The sequence below is a fragment of the Epinephelus lanceolatus genome, chromosome 11 (assembly GCF_041903045.1).
Source record: "Epinephelus lanceolatus isolate andai-2023 chromosome 11, ASM4190304v1, whole genome shotgun sequence".
Classification (NCBI taxonomy): Eukaryota; Metazoa; Chordata; class Actinopteri; order Perciformes; family Serranidae; genus Epinephelus; species Epinephelus lanceolatus.
Window position 1 is genome coordinate 26,559,082 of NC_135744.1, and position 25,413 is coordinate 26,584,494.

The following is a 25,413-nucleotide window of genomic DNA, read 5'->3' on the forward strand; positions in this document are numbered from 1 at the left end:
ATGAGCAGGATGTCAGCCTTCAGTAAATACAACCCACATCACAGCTATTTGCAGGCTTTATCTAGATGACCGGTTTACTTTGAAAAGTGGCTTAAGGCCCACTTGAAACCACAAAACAAGATGGCTGAGTGTTTGTTATGCTACTGGGCCTGTAATCATATGGCTGTGGTGTAATGTAGGCATCGGGCGGACATCTTTGGACAATGTCATGTTTGTACAGATGATTTATTTGTGTCATTATCTGTGGTAACAATAAGTTCATCATCCAAATCAAACTGTCATCCACACGGATCTGTTGTGGTTTTCGCTGGCTTCACAAATCAGTCACCCTGCAGAGCAAGACACAAGAAAGCTGCTGCTTTTCTGTATACTGATGAACATAGTGATATAATAGATGCCTACACACAGCTGAGCATCTCCTTACCGGAGCCTCCTCACTCATCCTCCAGGAGAATATAACAGCTGAAGTATGTGGGAGGAACTCCTTAGAGACATTTTTATGCGCTCTGAAATAAAGCAGCACAACCTTGAATGATAAAGATGACACATAGCAGAAAGCAAATCTTTACTTTCTGTAGAAAAACCTGATTATCACCAACAAAAAGTGCAACTAAAAAAGGCTTGCAGTAAGTTTCTTTTTATTTTAAAGTCAAGAAAACAAGCTTACACTTAATGTTAATAATAATAATAATAGTTGTTCACAGTATATCACATTATGGCGAGGAGCACCCTCAAAGAATTTTACAGACACCAGTCTATTTGATCGTGATTGGTCCGTCTGTTGGAGTTTATACGTGCATTATCCTCCACTGTGTGTTGCTCACTTATGGTCAGATGATATAATCACGTTAAGTTCATGATGTATGAAGCCCAGGCTCAGTGTTTCCAAATCCATCCCTCTCTTGACTGCTGGATTGTGACCCATCATTTCCCTCCGCAGGTGGTCCTACTGGCTTTTCCTCTTGTTCTATTTCAGTGCCTGGTGGTGAAACCACAGCACAGTCCTCCGCTGTGTTTGGCGTACTGCCCGCCACTTCATCCTGTGCTTCAAACTGTAGTTGTGCACTGTTGCATTCAACTCCATGTTCTTCAATTATGTATGAAGCCGAGGTGTTCACACCTTTGTGAATCCCACCTTCAACAAAACTCACTCCGTTGTATCTGTGTGAGGCACTTCTGGTCTCCATTGCTGCACCAGTGAGAGAAAATCAAAATGAGTTATTTGAGAGAAGAAATTTACTGCATGTGACATTGGGCAATACATAATCAGATTTTTCAATTTGTCAATATTGAATTGTGCAGTTGAATTTGCAACAGCATTGTTTCCACCACTTAGGCTGTTTATGACCCAATTTGCTTGTTTGTTAGTGGGCAGGATATCTCAAAACTGCTTTAGTTTTTATTTCGTTTTAATTCAGTTACAATTTTGACAATCAGCTTAGAAAACTGATGAGGTTTTGGTGCAGACAGTGCCACCATATTGCTATTTAGAAGTACTTGAAGTAAGTTTGTGTGACATTCAGAGCATTTAAATAGCATTTAAACAGCAACAAAGCATTATTAAACCCTGGACAGGTCACCAGGCTATCATATGGCTGACACATAGAGATAGACAACCAAGACAACCATTCACACCTAAGGGAAATTTAGAGTCACCAATTAACCTGCATGTCTTTGGACTGTGGGAGGAGATTTACCCAGAGAAAATCCACGGTGACATGGCGAGAATATGCAAACTTGAACCACGAACCCTCTTGCTTAGCGACAATGCTAACCATTGCACCACTGTGCTACCTCCTAACTGCACTGCAATAGCAAAAAACTTTTTCTCCTGAGTCCCTGGTCCAACGCTTTCCTGCCAATATAGGCCACACCTTTGCTCACCATTGCCTTCACTCCTACAAATCATTGTAAGTATTGTTTTCAACATATTATGTTTGTGTAGTTGCAAACAAAGTCAAATTACGAGCTGCCCTGCAAAATTACTTTGCTAACAGATTTTGCTACAGTAACAGGATCCTCTCAAATGGTCTTGAGTTTGACTCACCTCAAACTGGCTGTCATGACTGTCACTATGTTGATGAAGATCTGGATCCAGATGCAGTTTTGCTGACTCGTAAACAACTTTTCTACCTCAAAAAATATTAAATGATTATAGTGCAGCTTTGGCAGTGGTGCAGTGTTTGTGCTCTCTGAATGATTTTATTTCATTATATGATTACCATAAGCTAACAGCAGACCATACCACTGAATTTAAAGGAGTATTTTTTGTAGCTTTGAACCACAGAATCACATTTAACAGCCACAATTGATACATGCATATACTTTCCATCACACAGGCTTGAATACTAGAGTGAATATCTTGCATACCTTTTTTCCTTGCACATTGAAGGAGAATTACAGTGATGGTGAACAAGAATAAGGCTGCAGAAGCTGCAGTGCTCCACCACGACCTCTGCACACTCTGCTCGTCCACATCTGCAGAGCAAACATGACACATTTCTATCAGTGAACTGTTTCTATTTTCCTCCTTGGATTTATACTATCCACTACTACTGATACTCACTTATTGATGCCACAGTGATGTTTACATGGGTTTGAACAACGTGTCTGCTCTGCAGGCCTGAGAGGGTGCAGGTATACGTCCCAGAGTGCTCCTCAATGTCTGGCTTGTGAAGCAGAAGAGATCCGTCTCCCAGAAGAAGCAGGTCCTGGTCCAGTTCAGCCTGACCCTCCCAAAGGTCAAAGGTGTGTCTTGTTTTTGTGTCATATCTCAAGATAACTGTGGGTTCAGTGGACGAAGTGAAGGTCCAGGTGAGGGAGAAATTCTGGAGACTGTGCGGGGCGATGCATGGGATGGACAGTGCATGACCTTCTTCCAGTGTTATACTCTCTGAAACATATCACATTTACATTGTCTTGCTTTTGTCTGTCAGGAATCAGACACAAAATTACAGTGTAATTGAAACACACCTTGGTTTTTCCGAGAGGCAGTCCACACCTGGGTCTTGTCAGCTGCTATAAAAGAGCAGAAGTAGGTATAGTTGGAGACATTACCTAGAATCCTCAGTGTGCTCTCCACAGTGAACAGACCCTTGTGGTCTGTGGTTTTGATGATTGAATTTTCTAGAGCTTCCTGGGCAGAGGGGGGATCTGTGGCCCATGTCACTTGAGGGAGGGGGTAGATGTTGTGAGAGGAGCAGGTGACCATCTCATCGGTCATCTCCATGTTCACTGACTGGATGAGAGCTAGAAGAAAAGCAGAAAGACAACAGTGTGAGTATTTTGTGGCTGTGGCAACCAGAAATACACAACCTTACATGTCTGACGCTTATATTCTTGTGTGTTTTGAAGTGAGCAGGTTGTTGTTGTTGTTTCACTCACACACAGTCCTTTGACAGTGCTGGCCTTTAGCTGCTCTTTCACACAAATCTCCTGCAGATGGTGCTTTTTCGCTGCATTTTAAAGCCATGGTCGCCTCGTTAGTAGGGCAGATAGCTAAGATGACATAAGCTAGTGCAGACTGAATCCAGACTCTTGTTGTAAGCACAAAAGTAGGACCAAGATATTAACTTTTATTTTGAAAACTGGACTGTTAGAGTGGACTTTGCCATGTGCAGGTCACAAATAAAACTAAACCTTTTATACACCCTTTTTATGGGGATGTTTTTGGCATTAGTCTCCTGTAAAGATTTGTTAGAAATCCTGCTAAAATATACAATTAAAGGGACATTTCACCTGAGAGTAAAAAAATATACACATTTTCCTCTTACTTGAAGTGCTGTTAATCTGTCTAGACTGTTGTGATGATAGTTGTCAAGTGTTGGAGTTATAGCCGTAGAGATGTCTACCTTCTCTCCGATATAATGGAACTAGATAGTACTTGGCTGGTGCTCAAAGTGCCAAAAAATACATTTGAAAACCTCAACAGCAATGTTTCTTTCCAGAAATCATGACTCAGCTACTCAAGATAATCCACAGACCTTGTTTCAAGCAGTTTCATGTATTTTCTTTTTACCAAACTTCCCCTGCCAACCATATTACCACTGATATTCAAAAGAAGGCAGACATCTCTACAGCTGATATCTCCAACACTTGCCAACTCACACCAAAACAATTTTAATTCTATAAATCTCTTCGTTAATGCATTAATGCTCTTTTCTAGTTCTCCTCCTCATGCCAGAGCATTTAAATAATGAGCAAAACGTCCCTGCTGCTCTTAAAAACACACTCAGTTGAAGCGCAGTTCAACAGCACCACAGACTGCATCCTCCAAAATAACCATAAAGTTTAATCAACAGCTCTTTAAAACTATTTCAGCAACTGAATCTGGGTATATAACAGATTCTTTCCTGTGCAATAACATGACAATCAACCATTAATAGCTGCTGTCTGCTTTCCAACTGCTTTACAGCCATTCAGAGCCTTTCTGTTGGGCAGTTGTGGAAAAAAAAGGAGTGCTAAATGTTCCACCTTGTTGTCACGTCCTTGAGGGTAATTTATGAATGTAGACACTTTACCACTCAAAGCTTCATCAGTGCTGAATTCATCACTTTTAGACCCAAGATAAAAGCCAAGAGCAACAGGGGAGAGAAGTGAAATAGGCACGATTTTCATGCCATCAAATTATACTGACCTTTCACCTCCAGGTTCACAAAGATCTCCTGGTTGCCCTTTCGTGTGCTCGTGTAACATTTGTACCTGCCCTTGTCTTGAACTTTGACCCTCCTGAGGAGCAGGGAGGCGTTGCCGTGAGGGATGTGGGAGTTGAACAAGCAAGTCCTTCCACTGAAGTGTTTGTTCTGGAGTCCAAACTGATCCTTGTTGTAGTAGTAGCTATGGACGGGGATTTGCTGCTTGTACCAGTGGATCACCACAGTGCCGGTGGGTCTGAAGCTGCAGGGCAGGATGCAGTCTTCAGGGATGATGCAGGTGACGTTGGTGTCTGGTAATAAGGCTTTGAGATGGTAAAGCTACTGTCAAGACTCAAGAGCACTGAACTGTTTATGCATTTTTTTATTATAACATTTAGAGAATTGTAATGATCTAAATAAAAGTATTGCTACATCATCATCTATCACAGCTTTGTCTCTTCCTGTAAAACACTGTAAAATGTATATAATGTAAAATCAAATAATGAACAGCTGAGATAAGAGGGTCAAAAAGGTATATTCTCTTTATTTATTTGGGGAGTAATAACTGTATGTTAAGATACGTATCACATGTTGTAATTTTATGTTTCAGAATTTGTCTTTTAAGTTTAGTCTACAGTATGATAATAACAAAAACGGCAGCCATTGTTTCCCTTGTTTTCCTTCATAATTACACATTCCTGCAGGCATTTTTTGTAGCTTTTTCCAGCTACATCTATGGTGTTTTAGTCTGAGTCTGTACTCAACAGACTTCAAAAACAACTCTGAAATCTGAGAATCAGATCAGGAGTTATAAACATCATTTTGTTTCTGATGACGTCACGCTGCTACTCATGCCTTCAATACTTTTTCATGTGACCTCAAAGACACTCCTGCTGCTGCAACAACAAATACAGGACAGTGTATCATAATTAGAAATCCTCGAGTTTCATTAGTGTGGCCGTTTCTGATATTTCCAAACAGCGTGAAACTGCATTAAGAGAAGTGCAAAGTTCATACAGAGAGAGCTTCTGTACTTTGTGTTTTATTGTCTAATAAACATCTGAGCTTGAATAAAGTTTTTTTTCAGTCAGAGTCACACTTTACCCCAAATGAGTGCTCAGTGCCCCAGATGTGTGCAGCTGTCACAGCTGGGTAACACTCTGTTGCGCTGAGGACACTGTGCAGCTGTGTTTACTGCTGCTGAGGAAATATCACTGCAAACTAATGCTATCTGTGACAGCTGTAATTTTTCAGCATACTCAGCGGACATTACATTGCATTAACTACTGAGCCATAAAATTGTTTGTAACATATTAATTTAATCAACTGTATATCCATGCAATGCTCTTATACTATACGCTAATACTATTTATAGTATTATGTTGATCTGTTCTGTACACATAACGTCTATTGCACGTCTGTCTGTCCTGAAAGAGGGATCACTCCTCAGTTGCTCTTCCTGAGGTTTCTATCTTTTTTTTTCCCTGTTAAAGGTTTTTTTTAGGGGAGTTCTTCCTCATCCGCAACAAGGGTCCAAAAGACAGGGCCCTCTGAGGCAAATTGTGATTTGTGATATTGGGCTTTAAATTAAATTGGATCAAACTGAATTGAATCTTTTGGCAGATTTATGGAGAAATGTTCCCTTGCATGAGAATTGTATTCTTGTAACCATCTCACTCTTATCTTTCACCATCAAATTCTTTTGATTATGCAAAGTTAAACTTTCCTGACCAGTGATAATGATACCAAAAGATACACAAAGCAGAAACTCTTCAAAGCGTCTTATCTGTTTAATTCCCCTCTGAGAATAAATCACTTATCTGCAAATTAAACTGTATTAGATTGAGTATTACAATACCTTTTGAGTTTGCAAGTAACAAATTCTTCAAGAAAATAAGCAGCACAATCATGAATCCGTGTGTCTCTGCCATGTCAGGCGGCCTGCGTTGAGCTGTTGGTCCTTGTAACAGTATTTGGCATGCATGTGTGTGAAAGCACATCGGTGTGCAGTGAACTGTTTCTGTGTGATTCCACTTTACATCCTTCCTAACACTAATGAAACACTGACTAATTAACCAGGCAGGTAAATGTTCAACCAGCCCCTCTTGTGAATGCTTCACTACACAACACCTCTACTAAAACAGTTCACAAAAATAACCACTGTAATCTGTTTATATTCACATTTATGTCGTACTAGCTAAAAGATGTTCAGTAATTTTATCTTGAAAGGAGAAGCTCCTGCAAATCACACATCCTTATGTGAGTGGCTGTGGCTCAGAGGTAGAGCGGGTTGACCACTATTTGGAAAACTGGTGGTTTCAATCCCAGGCTCCTTCAGTTTGCATGTCGAAATAACCTTCGGTAAGATACCCCAGATTGCTCCCAATGGTTGCTCCATCTGTGTGTGAGTGTGAATGTTTACCGAATAGGAGATGGCACCTGGTATGGTAGCCTCGACCACCACTGTGTGAATGTGTGTGTGAATGTGTCATGTAGTGTGAAAGCACTTTGAGTGGTTGGAAGACTAGAGTGGTGCTATACAAGTGTAGTCCATTACCATAATGGCAGCAAATGCAGAGATTTGCTCAGCAGAGGGAAAGAGCGGCTGAAAAGATGAAGGAAATTAGTTTAACAGGTCAAAAGGTGACCTGTCTATTTCTCCTACAATAATGTGACAGTCCTGTACATCCTGAAAAAGACCATCATCTACACTCTGTCTGGATGTCAGGGCTTTTGTGAAAACCTATAGATATTTCTATTTAGAATGACATCACACGGTGACATAAGCCGTAATTCAGTCTATCAACCTGAGGCAAATTTTTAATGTTAAGCAAGCTTAAACAAAGTCTCAAACAGGAATGAACAACCCTTTTGTTTATATGTGGATGTTTTCTTTTCCGCACCAGCTGGAAGAGACTTGACCCACGTGACCTTACACAGGCATTACAGAGTATAGAAAATGGATGTGATGGTATTAGTGATTTCAATTTCAGTAATGTTCAAGATAAAACTTATATAATTTGGAAGTAACAAAAAGTTTGTCAGTGTCTATGAGGATGCTTTTATTTTGATACTTAAGCACAAACACATCTGCAATAATGTGGCTGTTCATGATAAAAACACACTACACAGTTGTTAACATATTTTGACAGACAATGACCTCTAGAGGGCAAAGATGAGATGTCACCTCTGCATGTGAATGGCTTCCTGCTGTCCAGCAGCTGCAGGGTCACATGTACAAGAGAGCCAAGGTCCACGTGCATGATTCTTTAAGATGGCATTGCTCATGTCTGCCCTCAATCAACTTTAATCCCAGATTAAAGGGACTATGCCACAACAGTGGAGTCACGCCGTCTGTGTTTTGATTTGAGTTTCTCTGTGCCAGGTTTTCATTCCTTTCTTGATTCACTACAGTACCATTAAATGTGCGTGTTTCTATGAGTTTATAGTATTTCCTTATAACTTTTAATGACACTTTAATTATTACAAATTTCTATCAGTCTTTAGTAGTTTACTTTTTTCGTTCTCCCTATGTCTTATTGTGAAATATATCACATGGCCATTAGTACATTTAAAATCTGTCATGTTGAATGTATACTCGTATCCAGTATGCTGCAGATCTACATTACATGTGGCCTACTGTTTTTTTGTGAGGCTGCCCAGTGTCCATCAGTAGAAGATAGCCATGACCATGAAATGATGAAGTGACAAACATTACAGTGAGGAGCTAAAAAACTGCATTATCATAAACATATAGTTTGACATGGACGTCACATACAAGGATGGTCAGGATAGCTCTTTAATTGGCAAAAAGGGACAACCTGTGGATGCATGCCCATACGTGGTTGCAGCTATTGCAGATGTGCACTTGTTCATTATCATGTCAACACAATTTATTCAAACCCCTTCCCTGAAACCTTTCATGTCTATTCATGATCTGTCTCCATGTTATGTGATGATGTTTCCATGCCATCATAGTAAGATTTGTGCTGACAACAACTGCATTTCTTTTTCTAACATGTAGATGAGATGAAAACGGCTCAAAGCCTCAGTTTAGGAATTCTGTGAATGATCACTGCTCAGAAGTCATAAGTGCAACGTTTGCAGACGTGGCCCAGAGACATATGCTTGCATCTGTCTCCTCTGGATTGGATCCTTCCTCCCACCACCACAGTAGTGTGCAACTCGAGGGAAAATCCTGCAGTGTATAAAAGTAGGCTACAGGCTTTTTATTTTTATCTGGTCAGAATGAAACGATGATGAAACTGCTGGTTGTATTATCCCTGTCCCCGCCCTCTGTTGCCTCCAGTTTGTAGGTTACTGAAAGATTTCACCAACCACAGATAAGAAGATTAGAGAGGAATTAATGGTATTCCTTTGTCATTATAGGAATAAATTGATATTTGGTTTTAAATCTAAGGGGTGGGGACAGTGGGGGAGTCGGAGCAACATGTTGTGTCAGGAGACGTAAGCAGAGGGATGGCACAGTGGTTCAACCAGGGGGATGCCTGTGCACCGGAGCTAAGCACTGGATATCTGACTGATGTTCGCCATGTCAGAGGAGATGAAACAGCAGGATAATGCAGAAGTAGCTGGGTGTGTGCGTGGTGGGGCAGAATGAGCGCTGCTGGGACAGTAGAGGACAGGGACAGCTGTGGCATTCCCTGGGTGAGACATTGACGCAGTGGGAGGAACGTTTGGGTTCCTCTCGTCCTTCCAGCCCCAGCTTAACCATGAGAGTGGCCCTCCTGGCCTTTAGACTGATGTGCTTGGCCTGGTTGTGGCCCATCACCTACAACAGCAGCCATTTCCCGAAGAGGAGACACAAGGAGCAGTACGGGGAGAACACCAAACAGAAGCACGGAGGGTAAGCCAAGGAGAAATTTTTAGTACAGTATAACTACTTGATTTGTTCTATTTGTGAAGCTGCTTTTGCTGTTTAGAATTACTTTTTGACTCCTGGTATCTACATTTTCTAGTTTTATGGGAGGTCTTTCTGTCTGCTTCTTTAAAATATCATCACAAATATGGTTATGAATGTATGATCTGTGCTTTTTTTAAGACTGACAAATGATATTCAGACTTATTCAACCTATTCAGTAGTAGGAAAATTAAGAAAAAAAGCCTATTTACATCCTTAAAGAGTTCATTTTGGTTCACGTTAATGTCTTCATGAGGATTTCTAGGAAGATGGTGATGACAGACGGGCCTCTAAGAGCAAAAAAAAAATCCAGGTGCAAGGTTAACTCATGAAACAGACACAAGAGAGGCCTCACAATATGTCTGACCCAGTTACAACTGTGTTAGATCACTAAAAGCACTTTCATTTCCTTTCCACCAAGACCTTTGAATTGTAATCAGAGCGCTAAAGTCCAATTAACCATCACTAACTCCCTCGACCAGATGTCAGTGCTGCTTCAAGCGTGTTCGAAAGAGACAGACAGAGACAGAGAAAGAGTTTAAGCTGTTGTGTGTCCTCCTTGGTTCTCAGACGAGTGGATCTTAAGATGAAAAAGCTGGACAGCACCAAGTCTCTGCTAATTAAATCTGAGCAGCTGCTTCGGATTGAAGACCATGACTTTGCCATGCGGCCTGGCTTTGGAGGTAAGACAGAAAACCCTATTTACTGTCTATAATTTTGTCATGTTTAATAACCATGTGTTTTCCTGGCAACTCAGTAAGGTTAATGTAGGTTACTGTGCTGTCTTTGGTATTACGCCTCCCAAAAAAAACCCCTTAGTGACCTAGATTGTCTGCTGTGTGAGACAATGACTACAGACAGTAGTACAGAGAAGATAATCTGAACTGCGAACCTAATTCTGTGGCGGGGAAAGGAAACACCTGATGTTAGAGGACATTCAACAAACAATACCTAACTAGAATGTTTTTCCGGTGCTTCAGAAACTGCATGTTCTAGTTTTTAATGTCACCTTGAATTAAACTCAAACATTCATTTATTTACAATCAGACAAAGATGCACGTTCAGTATGGCTGAGTGGCTGTCTAAGTCCTGTCATTGGATGTTTTGTTTAATACTGCCTCAGAGGTTAAAACATTAAATCAAACAGCAGTCCTTTCTGGGGACAAGCCTCCAAAGAGTCATGGCTCTTACCTGCTGTTTAGTTACGTGTTGGTAAGAGCAGCTGTATCACATGATCAGTTTTTTAAAGACAAATATGCATTCCTGTGCGAAAAACAGGCATACATTGCCAGGTTGTTGTCTTGTGACCGTAACAGACTTCCTGTATGGTGGTGTCACTGTGTCAACTCATTTGTCATCATGTTTTCTCTGCAGACAATAAGGTCTTACAAAATTAGCCAAGTGTGGGTGGTTGGATTGTGCGTTTTGTGAAACCCTTTGTTCCTTGTGTACAGGTGTGTGTACCGATTGCTTTTCTTTTTACACATTTTTGAACTCTAAAAGCTCCTCTCATTCTAGCTTTAGATGTACACCAGGAAATAAATCTGCTATCAGTTATTTGCTTTGTGACAACCTTTACTTGTCTAACATCACATTTCGTTTAAATTGATAGTTAAAGAAGGTGAAGGGTTGACTTACTTCCAAATATTTTGAAGACTCTTAGAGCAAAAGATTTTTCTCCTCCTAAACTCAACTGAGCCAATTAACTGACTGTCCTTGAGTTGACCTTTTCCACCAACTGATTCATGGGTAATTCCGGCACAAGCAAAAACAAATGTGTTGGATTGTAACGTACTGCCTTGCTCCTTGTAGTCCCACAAATTTGCGTTTACAGTCTTGTACCTTTGGCTTCTCATTGCAGCTGCTCTTTGTTGGTACTGGACATGCCCATCAAAAAACCTCAGATAACTAATATTGTAAAAAAGGAACAAACCTTTACATTGGTGTAGTGGTAGTTGACGAGGTGCGTGTACTATAGGTAGATGGGTAGGTTCCCCAGGAGGAAGCCTATACTCTTCTATACAGTATACTCTATTGACTTTTTGGCTGATAGGTGGGTATATTGTATTCGGCAGGAACAAGAGGTGGTTAAAGCCTATATACCTGTGTATATCCTCCACTGCACCACTGGGCCTTTACCACCAATATAATCCCTCACACTTCACTACCCTACTGTAATCGTACCTTCATTAGATAATGGCACAGAGAGAACAAAGTGTTTACAGTACACATCATACGTTTACAGCATTCTGCCACTGGACAATAACAGAAGGAACAACTATGCACTACAATGGATATTTATGTCATAGTACAATATGGTGATATTTAACATAGTATTGTGACATTTTAGTTTCTTGGGTATATGTATGTAAACTGCTGCGCCTGCAGATGTCCAAGTGAACCTCTCTGTTGCACTGGTTCATAATGGGCTGGCTACACAGGTGACACAGCCATGTATAGCTATGAAGATCATTAGTTTGTTTTATGGCTCTGAACCCTTCTGTACATGTGAACTGTGCATATACTCACAATATAGTGTACATCCAAACCAACACTGACCGTCCCAGGTGAGATCCTTTTTGGAGGGCTACAGTATATTTTATTGCTGACCTCATCATTGCCTAGCCTCCATGTCAGCAGTCCTGCCCGCCTCTCCAAACTGGGAGCACACCGACTGCCATAGGCAACACACTGACCACGGATATTACCCCATACAACCCTACTTCAAAAAATCCAAACCATCCCCCCAAGGCTTTGAAATTTCCAGCAGCCTTAGTATTGCTCATAATATTTTGAGTTTGTGTGGACTGAGTGGGTGTATGACACAGCAGGGGCGGAGCTGGGGGCATGTTACCCAAGGGAGATTTTTCTCCCATTTACAGCAGCTATATGCACTATTTTCCCCAGCCATTTGAGATAAAAGAATGCCTGCATATGTGTACATCATTTGGGAAAAACATGATAGTTGCAGAGGAAAAAAAAGATCATCTTGTAGAGCCTACATCCAATTGTGTATCTAATTGTTCTCCCACTGTCCTCATCATTTTGAAACCGTAACACAACAAATGTTGACGATGACTAATTTCACTCCTGCCACCTACAACAGAAGCAAAAAAATTCTGATGTTACATAACATGGGTAAGGTGGGAATTTTTGCTTGAGCAGTACTACTAATCTTGAAACCCTTTTTCTTTTTTATATTTGTTAGTGGAGTAGAGTTCACAGAACAAATGTTTAGCTGATTTAGCAACTTGTTCATGGCCTATTCCCTAACCAATGGGCTGTCCTGACCCTAACCAGTTGAGGTCAATGCCTGAACCCAACCATCTTTGCACATGTGCAGAACAAATCTGGTTTCTGGTACAGATTGGGCAGCGACAAAGCCCACTGACAGGATTGCTAGTGATTGTTTTTGTCTCTGTGCATGCTGGGATTGGCTTCAGACTCTTACTGAAATAAGAAGTTAAAGAAGATAAACTAATGAAGAAATGAATGAATGTTTTGTTGGTCTACGTAACACAAGGGGTATTTATATTCATGTAGCTTGTTGTAGTGAACCAAAACTATGCCACTGAAATAGGCCTAAATCTATGTTTTTATAAAGTGATGTAGCGACAGAATTATTTTCTCATATAATTTTTGTAGCTGTCTGAAATTGAAGTGCCCAGTCTGATATTTCATAACACTGTTTGGTTCATCCAGAAATTGAAACGCTGATTACAACAGCGAGATATCTATAAACCCTTTAAGTATTTTGTTGCATCTTATTTGTGCTTCCCGTGTGAGCAGAACATTTATAGAGATGATGATAAGGATTACTGCTTCACCCAAGGCGTTGTGTATAAACCATTATCTGTTTGCTGTGTGTAACTGATGCAGTGATGTTATAGCTATGCAGGTGGCATTAAAAGATATGAATGCAGCTGTCAGCTGAGTCATGCTTAAGAACCAGCATGATATCAGGCGCATCACTGTCATCCAATCTTTGGTCTCTGCAGTGTGTAAGATGTAGCTTATGTCGTATAGCTCAGCAGTAGGATTTACACATAAATAATCTCTGGCAGATGTGCAGACAGATGATTTATGCAGGATGTAATCCAACTGTTGCTTCACACTGATCCATTACATCGTTTGACTTCTGCAGGTTCGGCTATCCCTGTTGGCATCGACGTCCAGGTGGAGAGCATTGACAGCATATCTGAAGTCAACATGGTACGCGTCTCTCGGATTCCTGCAATTAGTTCAACTAGGATACAGTGTCTCCTCTTCTCTGCGGGGCCTGAGCACCAGTGTTTCTTGTTCTGTTTCCAGGATTTCACCATGACTTTGTACCTGAGGCATTACTGGCAGGACGACCGCCTGGCCTTCCCCTCCAGCAGCAACAAGAGTCGCACCTTCGATGCACGTCTTGTGAAGAAGATTTGGGTTCCAGACGTGTTCTTTGTCCACTCTAAGCGTTCTTTTATCCATGACACAACAATGGAGAACATCATGTTGAGGGTTTTTCCTGATGGCAATATACTCTACAGTGTCAGGTAAAAAAGAAAATATTTTTCATGTTGCTCATACAGACATTACCATCAAAGTAGGAAGCGAGACCAATTTTTTCTGAACAGCAACAACGCCCACTATGGCCACAAATGGTAACTGCAGGATAATGGCACATTGAATTTGACTTTACAGGACTCCCCAAAAGACTTGGTATTTCCACCATGGCCAGTGCCTTATGTCCCGCAGACAGAGTGTGGTGTGCCTGATGCGCATCCTTGTTGGCTCACATTGTGTCGTCACCCACTTTGTGGACATGGTAGCAAGACCGTGACCTAAAAAGTTGTTCATTAAGCTAATATTTGCCGTAACCCCAAAATTAAATCTATAACAAACCTCACGCCTACCTATAACTTCAAACACAGATGATTTCTATTTTTTTGTGATGATCGATTTAAGAAGATCCACTTAGATTTTTGTTCCTTGCACTGCCGGCACGGCTGCAGCTGCAACTAACGTTACCTGACTGCTGATAAATTCTCAGATTGATCACTATGACTTCATAATAGAAGATATGTTAAACTAAATAGTGCTAAAATATAATAACATTTAGATGTACTAAATTATGTCCAACAGCTAAAATCTACTAAGCGGGGGGTCTGTATTCTGAATTCTTCAGTCTAGTATCTTGCATTAATAGATACCAAGGTATGGAACCATGAATAATATATTCTGTATGCCTTCATATTTGACATGCATCAAATAAACCAATCTCATATTGTGTTGTGTTATTAAATTTAGGTCACCTAATTTTAGAAATGTAATTTTAGAAACAAAAACTAAACTATACTTTGACTCTCAGTCCAACTTCTCATTTTAATCAAACAAAAAAAATTTAGGATTTCTTCTTATTTCCTAATTTTTACAAAGGTGCACGCAGGTTATTATGTAAAGTATGAACCTGTACTGAGACGGTCACAGAGCCCGCCAAAGCGTGGACTGCTAAGCATCCTGCAAAACCACACTCATCCGAGTGACACACCAAGTTTTTGTGGAGTCCCTGCCTTATTACTTCCCACATGTTTTTCTTCAGTCACCAGTTGTAAAGACATCATTATGTATGTCTGTGATGTGTTAACATGTTGCATAACAGCAGCGAAAGTAGAACTGAGCTGTAAACTCTGTAACAGCAAATCCCCTGGTTATGTTGAAATGACCAAGGGTGAGTTTTATTTCATTTAATTCAGCTGTATATTTGTAAGAGGTAGAATATGTCATATCTACTTTCACAGGTTACATTGTCTCATTTCAACCGTACCTGTGCATATAAATCTAATTTAAATCATGATTTAAGTATGAGTTTTTAAAAGAAGGTTAATCAAAATATAAAACAGTGCAATGAATTATTAATGAAAGGTTTAGCCTGCAGAGCCTGAAAGGAATATGAGAAGCTTTCAGATCACGTTCATCATATCCATTTCAGCCACAGATGTCGACAACATGGTGTCATCACTAATGGCTTGCTGCAGCCAAAGAGCCTATAGGCACAGACCCAGTTAGTGAATGATCAGTTCATGTCACCATCCACCACCATGACTGTTAAAAATCAGTCCTGTAGTTATGTTTTGTGCCATTTCTGACATCTTACTATGGTTGACTGAGGTGAATGTGTGCAGCTCAATTCAAATAGCCTAAAACATTTTCTCTGAACACAGCTGCTGAGGCTGAATTGCTATGATTTATGGGTGTTTCTTTAACTGTAAGCTGTGTTTTAGGATCACTGTGACTGCTCTTTGCTCAATGGACTTCAGTAGTTTCCCTCTGGACACACAGAATTGCTCTCTGGAGCTGGAGAGCTGTGAGTATCACACTACAGTTTGGATATTTCTCCTTGCAAATACCTGATAGGATACCCAGAGCACTTTTTTAGAGGATTTACATCTATTTTGTTGCATTCAATTTGAAAAGAAAAAAAAGTACTTTACATAGTGCTTGCTGGACATGTTTTGCTGACTAGTGATAATGCAGCACTAAGTGAATTATTAAACAGTATCCGTATTGCTGGTAAAAAGCGCTCTTAGATATCTTTAAGCGTTACACTAATGGGACAGAAACACACTGTGTACAGCTGACAGTGCATTACCATACTTCATCAACACACAGTAACCACCGCCATCTTCTTTTTGCACAGACTAAATAAGTCATAATCCTCAATCAGGTCAATCTCTGTCCATTATAAATGTCTGCTTTTCTGATGTAGGATTTACAAGGGATTCTGTTTTTCATTCTGTTCTGCTGCTCTGAACTTAAATTTGGTCAGAAATGAGTCGGGATTACTTGCTTTGTGGGAAATCTTTTGTCTTTCTGGCCTCTTTATCTCTCGCTATCAGTCTTAAATTATTACATGGATAAATCATGGATCCTGATCTCAGAGGAGAGCCAGGAGGCCCATTTATGTGTGCTCCCTCCTCTTCCCTGAGAAAAACATCCATGACTCTTTTAAGGGAGGTAATATGTGAAGGAGTCACAATCCCTTTCCCTCCTTCTTTTCTCTCTTGAAGATGCTTACAATGAGAACGACCTAATGCTCTACTGGAAGAATGGGAACGATTCATTAAGGACTGATGAGATCGTGCTCTCTCAGTTTTTTATTGAAGACTTCCAGCCTTCCTTTGGGCTTGCCTTCTACAGCAGTACTGGTATGTGAGGTTAGAGCTTTGAGGGCCCCTCTGAGCTGTACCCAGATTGGGAACAACCAGAGAGCTCCTTATTTTAACTTAATACAATGTCTGCAACAAAAACTCCTACAGTTCTTCAAAAAAGGGAGAGTTTCAGATGTTTATCCTTCTGTACAGTAGTATGTTTCTTCACATTCACACCTGCTGGTAGTTTCAGCAAACAGTGAGAACAGTGTGATGATGACTAGTTTGTTTTGGCCTCAGATTCATGTGTGCAAGAATAGATAAATAAATCAACAGACGAAACAAAACCTGCCTTTTCAGAGCTCCTCCAGCTAAATTAACTGACTTTGACTGACTCTGTTCTCCCAATATAAAGCTACAGGCAGGAGCTGGTTAGCTTAGTTTAGCATAACGGGCAGAAGCAGGGTGAAACCATGGATGGATTAAAGAAATGGATACAGCGATGAGGGCAGGCCCCTGTCCATTTTTATGAACGTTGCTCATTGGTGCATTAAGCCAAAAAAGCTCAATTTCCATGGTATGAAATTACCTGGATCTTGAATATTGTGGGGCCCATAGAGTAAGTGCATTAGAAACTCACTGCAGCCAAGTGTGGCTGAGCAGTTAACTTCTGCCAGCCAAGAGGCTAACTTCTGGTATAGCCCTCTGCTAACTTGAATAGGGATAAATTTGATGTAATCTTGTGGCTCCTCTGGATTTTTCAAATGTTATAGGACCAAACCTCAGTAGTGAAACAAGTCCTTTCGAGGGAGTTGTGACACTCTTAAAAATGTATACACTGATTTACAGATGTCTCTTTTGCAATGTAAGTCTGTGAGAAAAAGTCCTTTGAGCCCAGTGGCATCACATGACAGACCCTGAAGTTGTATTTTCATGACTGGCCACAATGTTAAATTGGCTTCACTGCCTGGTGTTTCTCTGGACTTGGGGGAAACAGCTTGCCTGCCTCAGTCAACTCAAGATAACGCTCACAAAGCTCACTAATGAACACCATATTTGTGTTACCTACTTACAGAGCCAGGCTAGCTGTTATTTTTCCCAATTTCCAGTCTTTATGCTAAGCTAAATTAACTGGCTGCCTTCTCCAGCTTCCTGTTACCTAATTCTCACTGAAAAGAGGAATAAATGTAAGTCCCAAAATGTCAAACTATTTCATTCCACTGCAGAGAAAGCGTTGTGTATGTGTTATGTAGCCTATGGCAAAACAGGGAAAGACCCTCTGTGTATCTATTATATTATAAAAAACAGTGCTACAATACTGTGTATTTAATGTTTTGTGACTGAGACAGCTAGTTTATCTGTTATAAGACCATTAAGGGGCTGTCATCTGTGGTTTTTAGCCTCATGGAAATGGGTTAGAAGGGGCCTGCCAAACCTACTATTAGGTCCAAAGGGTCATTATCAGGCCCTAAAATGGCTGTTAACATTTATTGTTAGGCGTCAAACTCTTGTGGACATAGTAATTATGACAGGAGCAATAGAAGAAATCATGTGACACAGTATTAAGAGTGAGAAAGTCGAGATACAAAGGTGTGTTAGATAGGTAAAGTAAACACAGGACTTTCACACAGGATTACAGAGTTTGCGTCCCATGTGAAACCAAACATCAGCGTTGATAGACTATGTTTTCCTTAATCTAAGCATGTCGTTTTGTGCCTAATACTGATTAAAGTCAAAGTGAAATCTAACACAGTTGCAACTGTTTCACAGCATTTAATATGCAAATAGACATTTATTAGGCTAAAAACCACAGATAATAGCATCTTAATGGGCTGATACGCACCAGAATCAGGTGCAGCCTAAAAATATTGACACAGCTTCTCCAAAAAAAATTACGAGGTTCAGCTTTTTAAGCTCTTTTTTTAAATGACTACAGTTTTCTCATTTACAAAATAAGAAATGATCATGTGCCCTCATATTAAAAGTAAAAAAAACATTATGTAATACTGCTTCTGTGGGATACTTCAGTATTAAAGCATTTTAGAGTTGTATGACTGACTGCTAAACCCACTTTTTGAAACCCTGCCTGCTTTGACTGTCACATTTTCTGTGAGAAAGAAAGATAAAAAGGGGGCAAAAGAGATTTTCTTCTCAGTGTGAAATAATCTTGTAGGGACCTATCTGCTTAGGTTGTTATATAACTTCAGCTCTAGACAGATCTGGCCTATAAAATAATCACTACCTCATCTGAGTTCTAGGTTCTCCCTACTGGTCCATCTTGTACTTTCTTAGACTCTCAGCTCACACAATCCTGTGCAGCTGTATTTCCGCAGTGCTTGTCTTGTCCTCTGCTGCCCCTGGCTGTTATTATGCCCTGCTCCCCACCCTACCTGCTCCACTCTCTGTCCATTTATCTCTGTTTCAGGTTGGTACAATCGGCTCTACATAAACTTCATTCTCAGGAGGCATATCTTCTTCTTCATGCTTCAGACGTACTTTCCCACCATGCTGATGGTGATGCTGTCCTGGGTGTCTTTCTGGATTGACAGGAGGGCCGTACCTGCCCGTGTTTCTCTGGGTACTGAGACTACGTGCTAATATGGCTTTTAACACATGTTGACAGATTTATCAAAAAAATACTATGTGACCTATATTTTCATCCAAAATTAATACAAAAATTTAGTTTTTTCTCATTCCCAGGGTGTCAAATACCGACACTTTTTTTTATGCCCTTCATGGTTAGATATGGTTTGAGGAAAGTAAAGACGTGGAGCTTATTCCTTAGAGCTTTTTTGTAGCTGAGGTTAGGTTACATTTTTGTAGTTGTAAAAATGTTGAAAAACCTATTTTATGGGGCGTCGGTGGCTTAGTGGATAGAGCAGGCGCCCCATTTACAAGGCCGTTGCCACAGTGGCCCAGGCTCGACTCTCTCTCCCCCCTTCACACTTAACTGTCCTATCTAGAAAGGCAAAAATACCCAAAAAATGATTATTGATGTGTTGTACTGGTGCTTTCTGTATCCAGGCATCACCACAGTTCTGACAATGTCCACCATCATCACCGGTGTCTCAGCCTCTATGCCACAGGTGTCTTACGTCAAAGCCGTAGACATCTACTTGTGGGCAAGCTTCCTGTTTGTCTTCCTGTCTGTCATTGAGTATGCCGCTGTCAACTATTTCACCACAGTGGAGGAGATGAAGAAGCTCAAGAGGGCAAAGGTAATTCATATTTTTGTGGCCTAGAATATCTTCCCAAGTCATCATGTGACATGTTTGACCCCGCTGAAAATTATTTCCCACCATCTGGACGGCCAAACCTTCCTCTTCTGCCTCCATCGCTGCAGATCCCCAGCTCCTTCAACGCCACGCAAGCTATGGCGTTCGATGGCTGTTTCCATGACAATGAGATTGACCTGACGTCTTTGCCAGAGGTCTCCAGCACCCCAAACACAGAGAGGAACACCCAGTCTCGAAACTCTACTGTCTCCGGACCCACAGAAGGAACCAGGCTGCGCCGCAAGCACCCTTTAAAACAAAACCTCAGCTTCATTAGGAGCAACAGCTACATGATCGACTCCTACTCCAGAGTTATATTTCCCCTGGCCTACCTGCTCTTCAACGTCATTTACTGGAGTCTGTATGCATAGTGCATGAACTATGCAGCACAATGAACAGTATTTCTCTTTGACTATTTTCACCATTATACAGTGTAACACCCGCAGGCTGCAACAAGCTGACTTATAATACTCTGTTCTGCTATGACCTCAAGTTTGCACAGTGTCTGCTGATGAGCATAGATATCTCACACGATGTCTTCTAGGAATGTCCAGTTGTAACTTGGAGAAAATCTGAGATCAGCTGATGCATTGAATGGCTGTTATTTTTGCAGATGTTTACGTGTGTTTCTGGCATGCCTGTTTTATAAGAGAAAAGGTTTTATTCAAACAAATATATTTATTTTGTTTCTTGATTAGACACAAAACATCAAACTGTATAATTACTGTACATTGTCTTAAAAAATAAATGGAGGGTCTGAAAGATGTGTGTCAAGTTAAAAATTTCTGACAAAGCTTTACTTAATTTTTTATTTAGGTATCTAGGGCAGCACATATTATTTAAACCAGTGTGATGTAAATGTTCCAGATCTTTATCTGCAGTCCCTTGCTGTGGCCGAGAGTGAACCAAAACAGTAAAGGTGCAGCCTTACAACCACAACAATGGGCAGAAAGATGCTGAAATGAGCGACTCCTTTCACATACAAGCAGTCACGTGATCCATTAAGGACTTGACCTCCACGTTGGCTTAAAAGCTGAGGATTTAAAGTTCATCATTGACCTTGGAAACAGCGGTAGAGGAAAGACTTAATACCAAAGAATCAAAGCCATACTTCCATCTGCTCATGATGATCATGTAATACAAACAAAAGCTCCAGAACGGCCACTAAATGGACCTTGTGGTGCGATTGTTTCTCAGCTAATTAATGCTGTGTATAGAACAGACACAAGCAAGCCCATGACGATCGTAAGAGGAGAGCAGATGTGACTAAGCATAAAAAAGGACTACAGAAATATTGCCTTAGAAACAAATAGTGAGGAGGAATTATGCACACACAATCATAAAAAAAAAAGATTACAGCAGGCACACACGGAAATATCAGACATGCATGTGAATCAGGATGCAAGCTTTTTTTGCTGGTGCCACGTGTTTTGCTCTATATTATGCCTCGATTATTCTATAAATGTATCAGTGGGACAGCAGTGAAAATATTTTAATATCCCTCATAGGAATTACATATCTCGTCTGGCCTGGGAACGCCTTGGGGAGCTGGAAGGTGTCGCTGGGGAGAGGGACGTCTGGGGTGCTTTGCTTGGCCTGCTGCCCCAGCAACCCAGCGCTGGATAAGAGGATGAAAATAGATGGATGGATGGATCCTCATGGGGCAAAATGTATCATATAGTTTTAGAAATATTCACATACAATATACTCAAAACCTTGCACAATTTAATGCCATATTATATATATCAAAACTGACAAGACTGGCACATGGAGATGCTGGAACACTTGACACAAGATACAAAGAGGAACTAGCACAGGGAACAGGGAGCACACAGACTAAATACACAGGGGCGTAGGGATAATTGGGCACAGGTGAAACACATCAGGGCAGTGAAACCAATCACAGAAGCAGGTATCACATGAGAGCAGGAAGTGAGGATCTGAAACGAGAGGAGAGGTGAGTAATAAAATAAAACAGGAAATAAATATACAAAATGAGAACAATAAAATGACATGACCAAGGGAGCTTTATAAAACATGACAGAGCTGACCATATTTTACACTAATTTATGTAAAATAGAGATTAAACAAGGATTGGATAGATAGAAAGCGAAAATATGGAGAGAGGGGATTACATGCCATAAAGTCAGTTATACTCTGGTTGCATAACACTGTGCTATGGTACATGAAGCCAGCAGGACGTCAGACTCATCAAAGCTGATTGATGGATAATGTGATGAAATGTGTTCAAAAGGCTCAGTGGGGGGGCATCATACGTTAAAATATGGCTCAAAGTGACCATTGGGTATTAAAACATTCAGACTTGCTCTGTTTCAGGTACAGGTGCTTCCTGGTCTGTTGTTTGTCGGCACAGAAGCACTCACTCATTTACATTTTCTCCAAACTTTAAAGCTTTTTAAGGGAAAAGTTAAATATTTTGAGAGAAATACACTTATTCACACGCGTGCCAAGAATTAGAATAGAAGATTGACACCACTTATATCTGTACACTCATATGCAGTGGTGCCATGTAAGGGGAAAAGTTAGGACAATTCCAAGGGCTCCTGACTAACAGGGGCCCCAAAAATAGGTAAAAATTAATATAACATTATCAAACCATCATCATTAAGATTTTTTTTTCAAATAGTAATAGAACTAATGACCGAGAAAAAGTTAAATATCCCGATTGACCAAAAAGTAAACATACATATTGACTGACAACCCCCCTGTATCTGCATGAAATGGTTTGGTCCTGCCTGAGTGCTCTGAAGGTGACCTGCCTTGTAGCAGTTAGCAGTTGCGCTAGAAAGCTACAGTCATCATCATGCTACCTAGTATTGAAAGAAAAAGGGAAATTAAGAAAGGAGAGAGAGGAGAGGCAAAAGAAAGGGTGTCATTATGTGACCCAGTTTTTCTCCAAGAAAAGTGGGTCCTTTCGTCTGTGAGTGGTAGAAATGAACCTGTTAGCTTAATGTCCCTAGTGAAATAAGCTAGCTTCAGACCTACATTTCACTCCTTTTAACCTACATTTAATCAGTGCAGGTAAATGTTTAGCAAGATATTCATATTAAATCAGTTGTCCCTGCCTCTTTTACCAGACTCAACAACAGATGAGTCAGAAGCAGCATCCCTGTCTCCCTATAACTTGACCCCTCCCCGTTCCAGTGAAGAAGGTGAGCAACATTCAATCAATCAATCAATCAATCAATTTTATTTATAAAGCCCAATATCACGAATCACAATTTGCCTCACAGGGCTTTACAGCATACGACATCCCTCTGTCCTTGGGACCCTCACAGCGGATAAGGAAAAACTCCCCCCAAAAAAACCTTTAATGTTTAATGTTGTTGAATGACATGCCAGTTTGCATCATTGCAGGGAGTTTGTGGGAATTTCTCTCTCTCTTGCTCTTTTTTACCATTACAAAAAAAAAAAAATAATAATAATTTAATGACAGAAATTCAAACAAATTATTTCTCCACATAGTTATTATTATGAAACAAGAACAGCCTACAACTGTCTGTACTGGATGCTGGACAGTTGGAAACATTAATTAGTTGTTCTTATTCATACCATGTTAACCTACCTTTTCATTTGATGTTACTGTTAGTTTGTTATGACCATATTTCAGATCTCAAAACCTGTTGATTTACTGATCACTTGATCTGTGTTGTAGCACCTCCATGAGGCCTTTTAATTCCATTTTCCATTTCAACTTTATTTTCTTGTTGGCATGTATGTGCAGCTAAGTTAAAAAAAATCTGCTCTTTTCATTATTTTGAGATGATGACCTTAATTTATTTTGATTGAAAAGTTAATGTATATTTAAGTTATTTTTTAAGTCTCATTAATGTTAAGAGAATTTTCCATTTTGGGATTTTACAATAAAAATGACATTTAGACTGTAAAAGATGGCCTTTAGCACATTTATGGCAGCTTTTAATCTTGCATCAAATAGTGAATTGCACTAATGGTGAACTACAAGAAGCAAGACAGTTGTAAGCCTTCAAAGCTAGAGTTATGTAAAGCTTTTAATGGGTCAGTTAGGTCCTAGATATGTGGTGACAACAGCTGCGCGGGGGGGGGGCCCAATGTAATTTTTTTTTCATGGGGCCCAAACTTCCTGGCAGCGCCCCTGCTCATATGTGAATGTCTCCCAAACTGCACAAAGGCAGAAAATGACCTACTGTTAGAAGTTACAAACAGCCTCCACTGGGTGGAGCCAAAGCTCTAATGGGAATCTCTTCCTTCTCTATCGCTCTGTGTATTTGATACCAAAATACTCCATATCAGGGACTCCAACACCAAAGGGGGTCGCGGGATTATTTCCAGGGGTTGCAGGCTGGTTGTGGAGAAAAACATAAAATGTCATATTCAAAATAAAATAAAATATTGTTAGACTGGGAAATGGTTTTTACATGACATTGCCTGTACCAGTGATATAATGTAGTTCACCTCAGGAAAGATTTTATTGAGTGTGTTTGAGAGACAGCAGTTGCTTTCATGTCGTTCACCAGCTCGTAAAAAGTGTGGTCCAAACAGTTAGACTGGGCTGATGTCGTGTCCACACTGTTCGCTTCAGGAATGTTGCAGAGAGATCCATGCCATGAGGACAGCGATGGAGGCACATAGGGTCAGCATGGTGCTGGAAGCAGTGGCGTAAGGTAGTTACGATGGGCCCTAGGGCACGCTATTATGACTGGCCCTAGTATGCCCCAGTTACTAGTTATGAAGCACAGACACACACACATATACACACACACACACACACACAGAGTTTTGGGCATATACATATATATCTTACCAACAGTGTCTTACTGCCACTTTTATGTTATATCCGCTTGCAGATGTGCCCCGAAAGTGGCTACTGTAAATCGTCTCGTTTCATGATTGAACAGAGACTTGACATTGGACAACATCAACATACATGTTACCCAGCAGTCATCATTACATATCTGTACATGACAAAACTTCAGAAGAAAATAGGAAATAATTGGTTTAACTAAATAGTTTTTTATAGTTAAATGTAGAATAAGCATATCATTTTGTTATAGATTGATACTATTTTACAAAAACAGAAAACCATAATGGAGATAGGTTTGCTTTTTTGAGGGCATATATAGAAAATCGCACCATTTTTAAGAGGACGGGACCCAGTCCAACCACACGGCCTGCACTGTCTATATTTACGCCCCTGGCTGGAAGCTCTTCAAACACGAACCTGATTATTCTGGGGTGTTGCAACTCAGAAAGGTGAGAACCACTGGTCTACATTTACATAAGTCTGTCATACAAATCACACCAACAACGACCATTTTAGATCCATACAACGGATGATGTAGAGTGTGACTATTCTGTCTCACACAGGGTCAGCCCTCTACCGGACCCTATGGATTCACCCACTGAAATTCCCATAAAGGAGTCGGCCAATCAGTACATACCTACCTGGATTG

The 25,413-nt window shown here is 40.4% G+C and overlaps 1 protein-coding gene across 1 annotated transcript; it reads left to right on the forward strand.

Annotated features, from left to right (window-relative positions):
• Window positions 1-9,090: 9,090 nt before the first annotated feature.
• Window positions 9,091-20,707, forward strand: gabrr3a (gamma-aminobutyric acid type A receptor subunit rho3a). Its single transcript, XM_033612008.2, has 9 exons — window positions 9,091-9,501; window positions 10,126-10,238; window positions 13,700-13,767; window positions 13,867-14,090; window positions 15,819-15,901; window positions 16,605-16,742; window positions 19,111-19,263; window positions 19,710-19,903; window positions 20,029-20,707. Exons 1-9 carry the CDS (start codon window positions 9,368-9,370, stop codon window positions 20,329-20,331), a joined length of 1,410 nt encoding a protein of 469 aa, XP_033467899.1. The 5' UTR covers window positions 9,091-9,367; the 3' UTR covers window positions 20,332-20,707.
• Window positions 20,708-25,413: the final 4,706 nt, after the last annotated feature.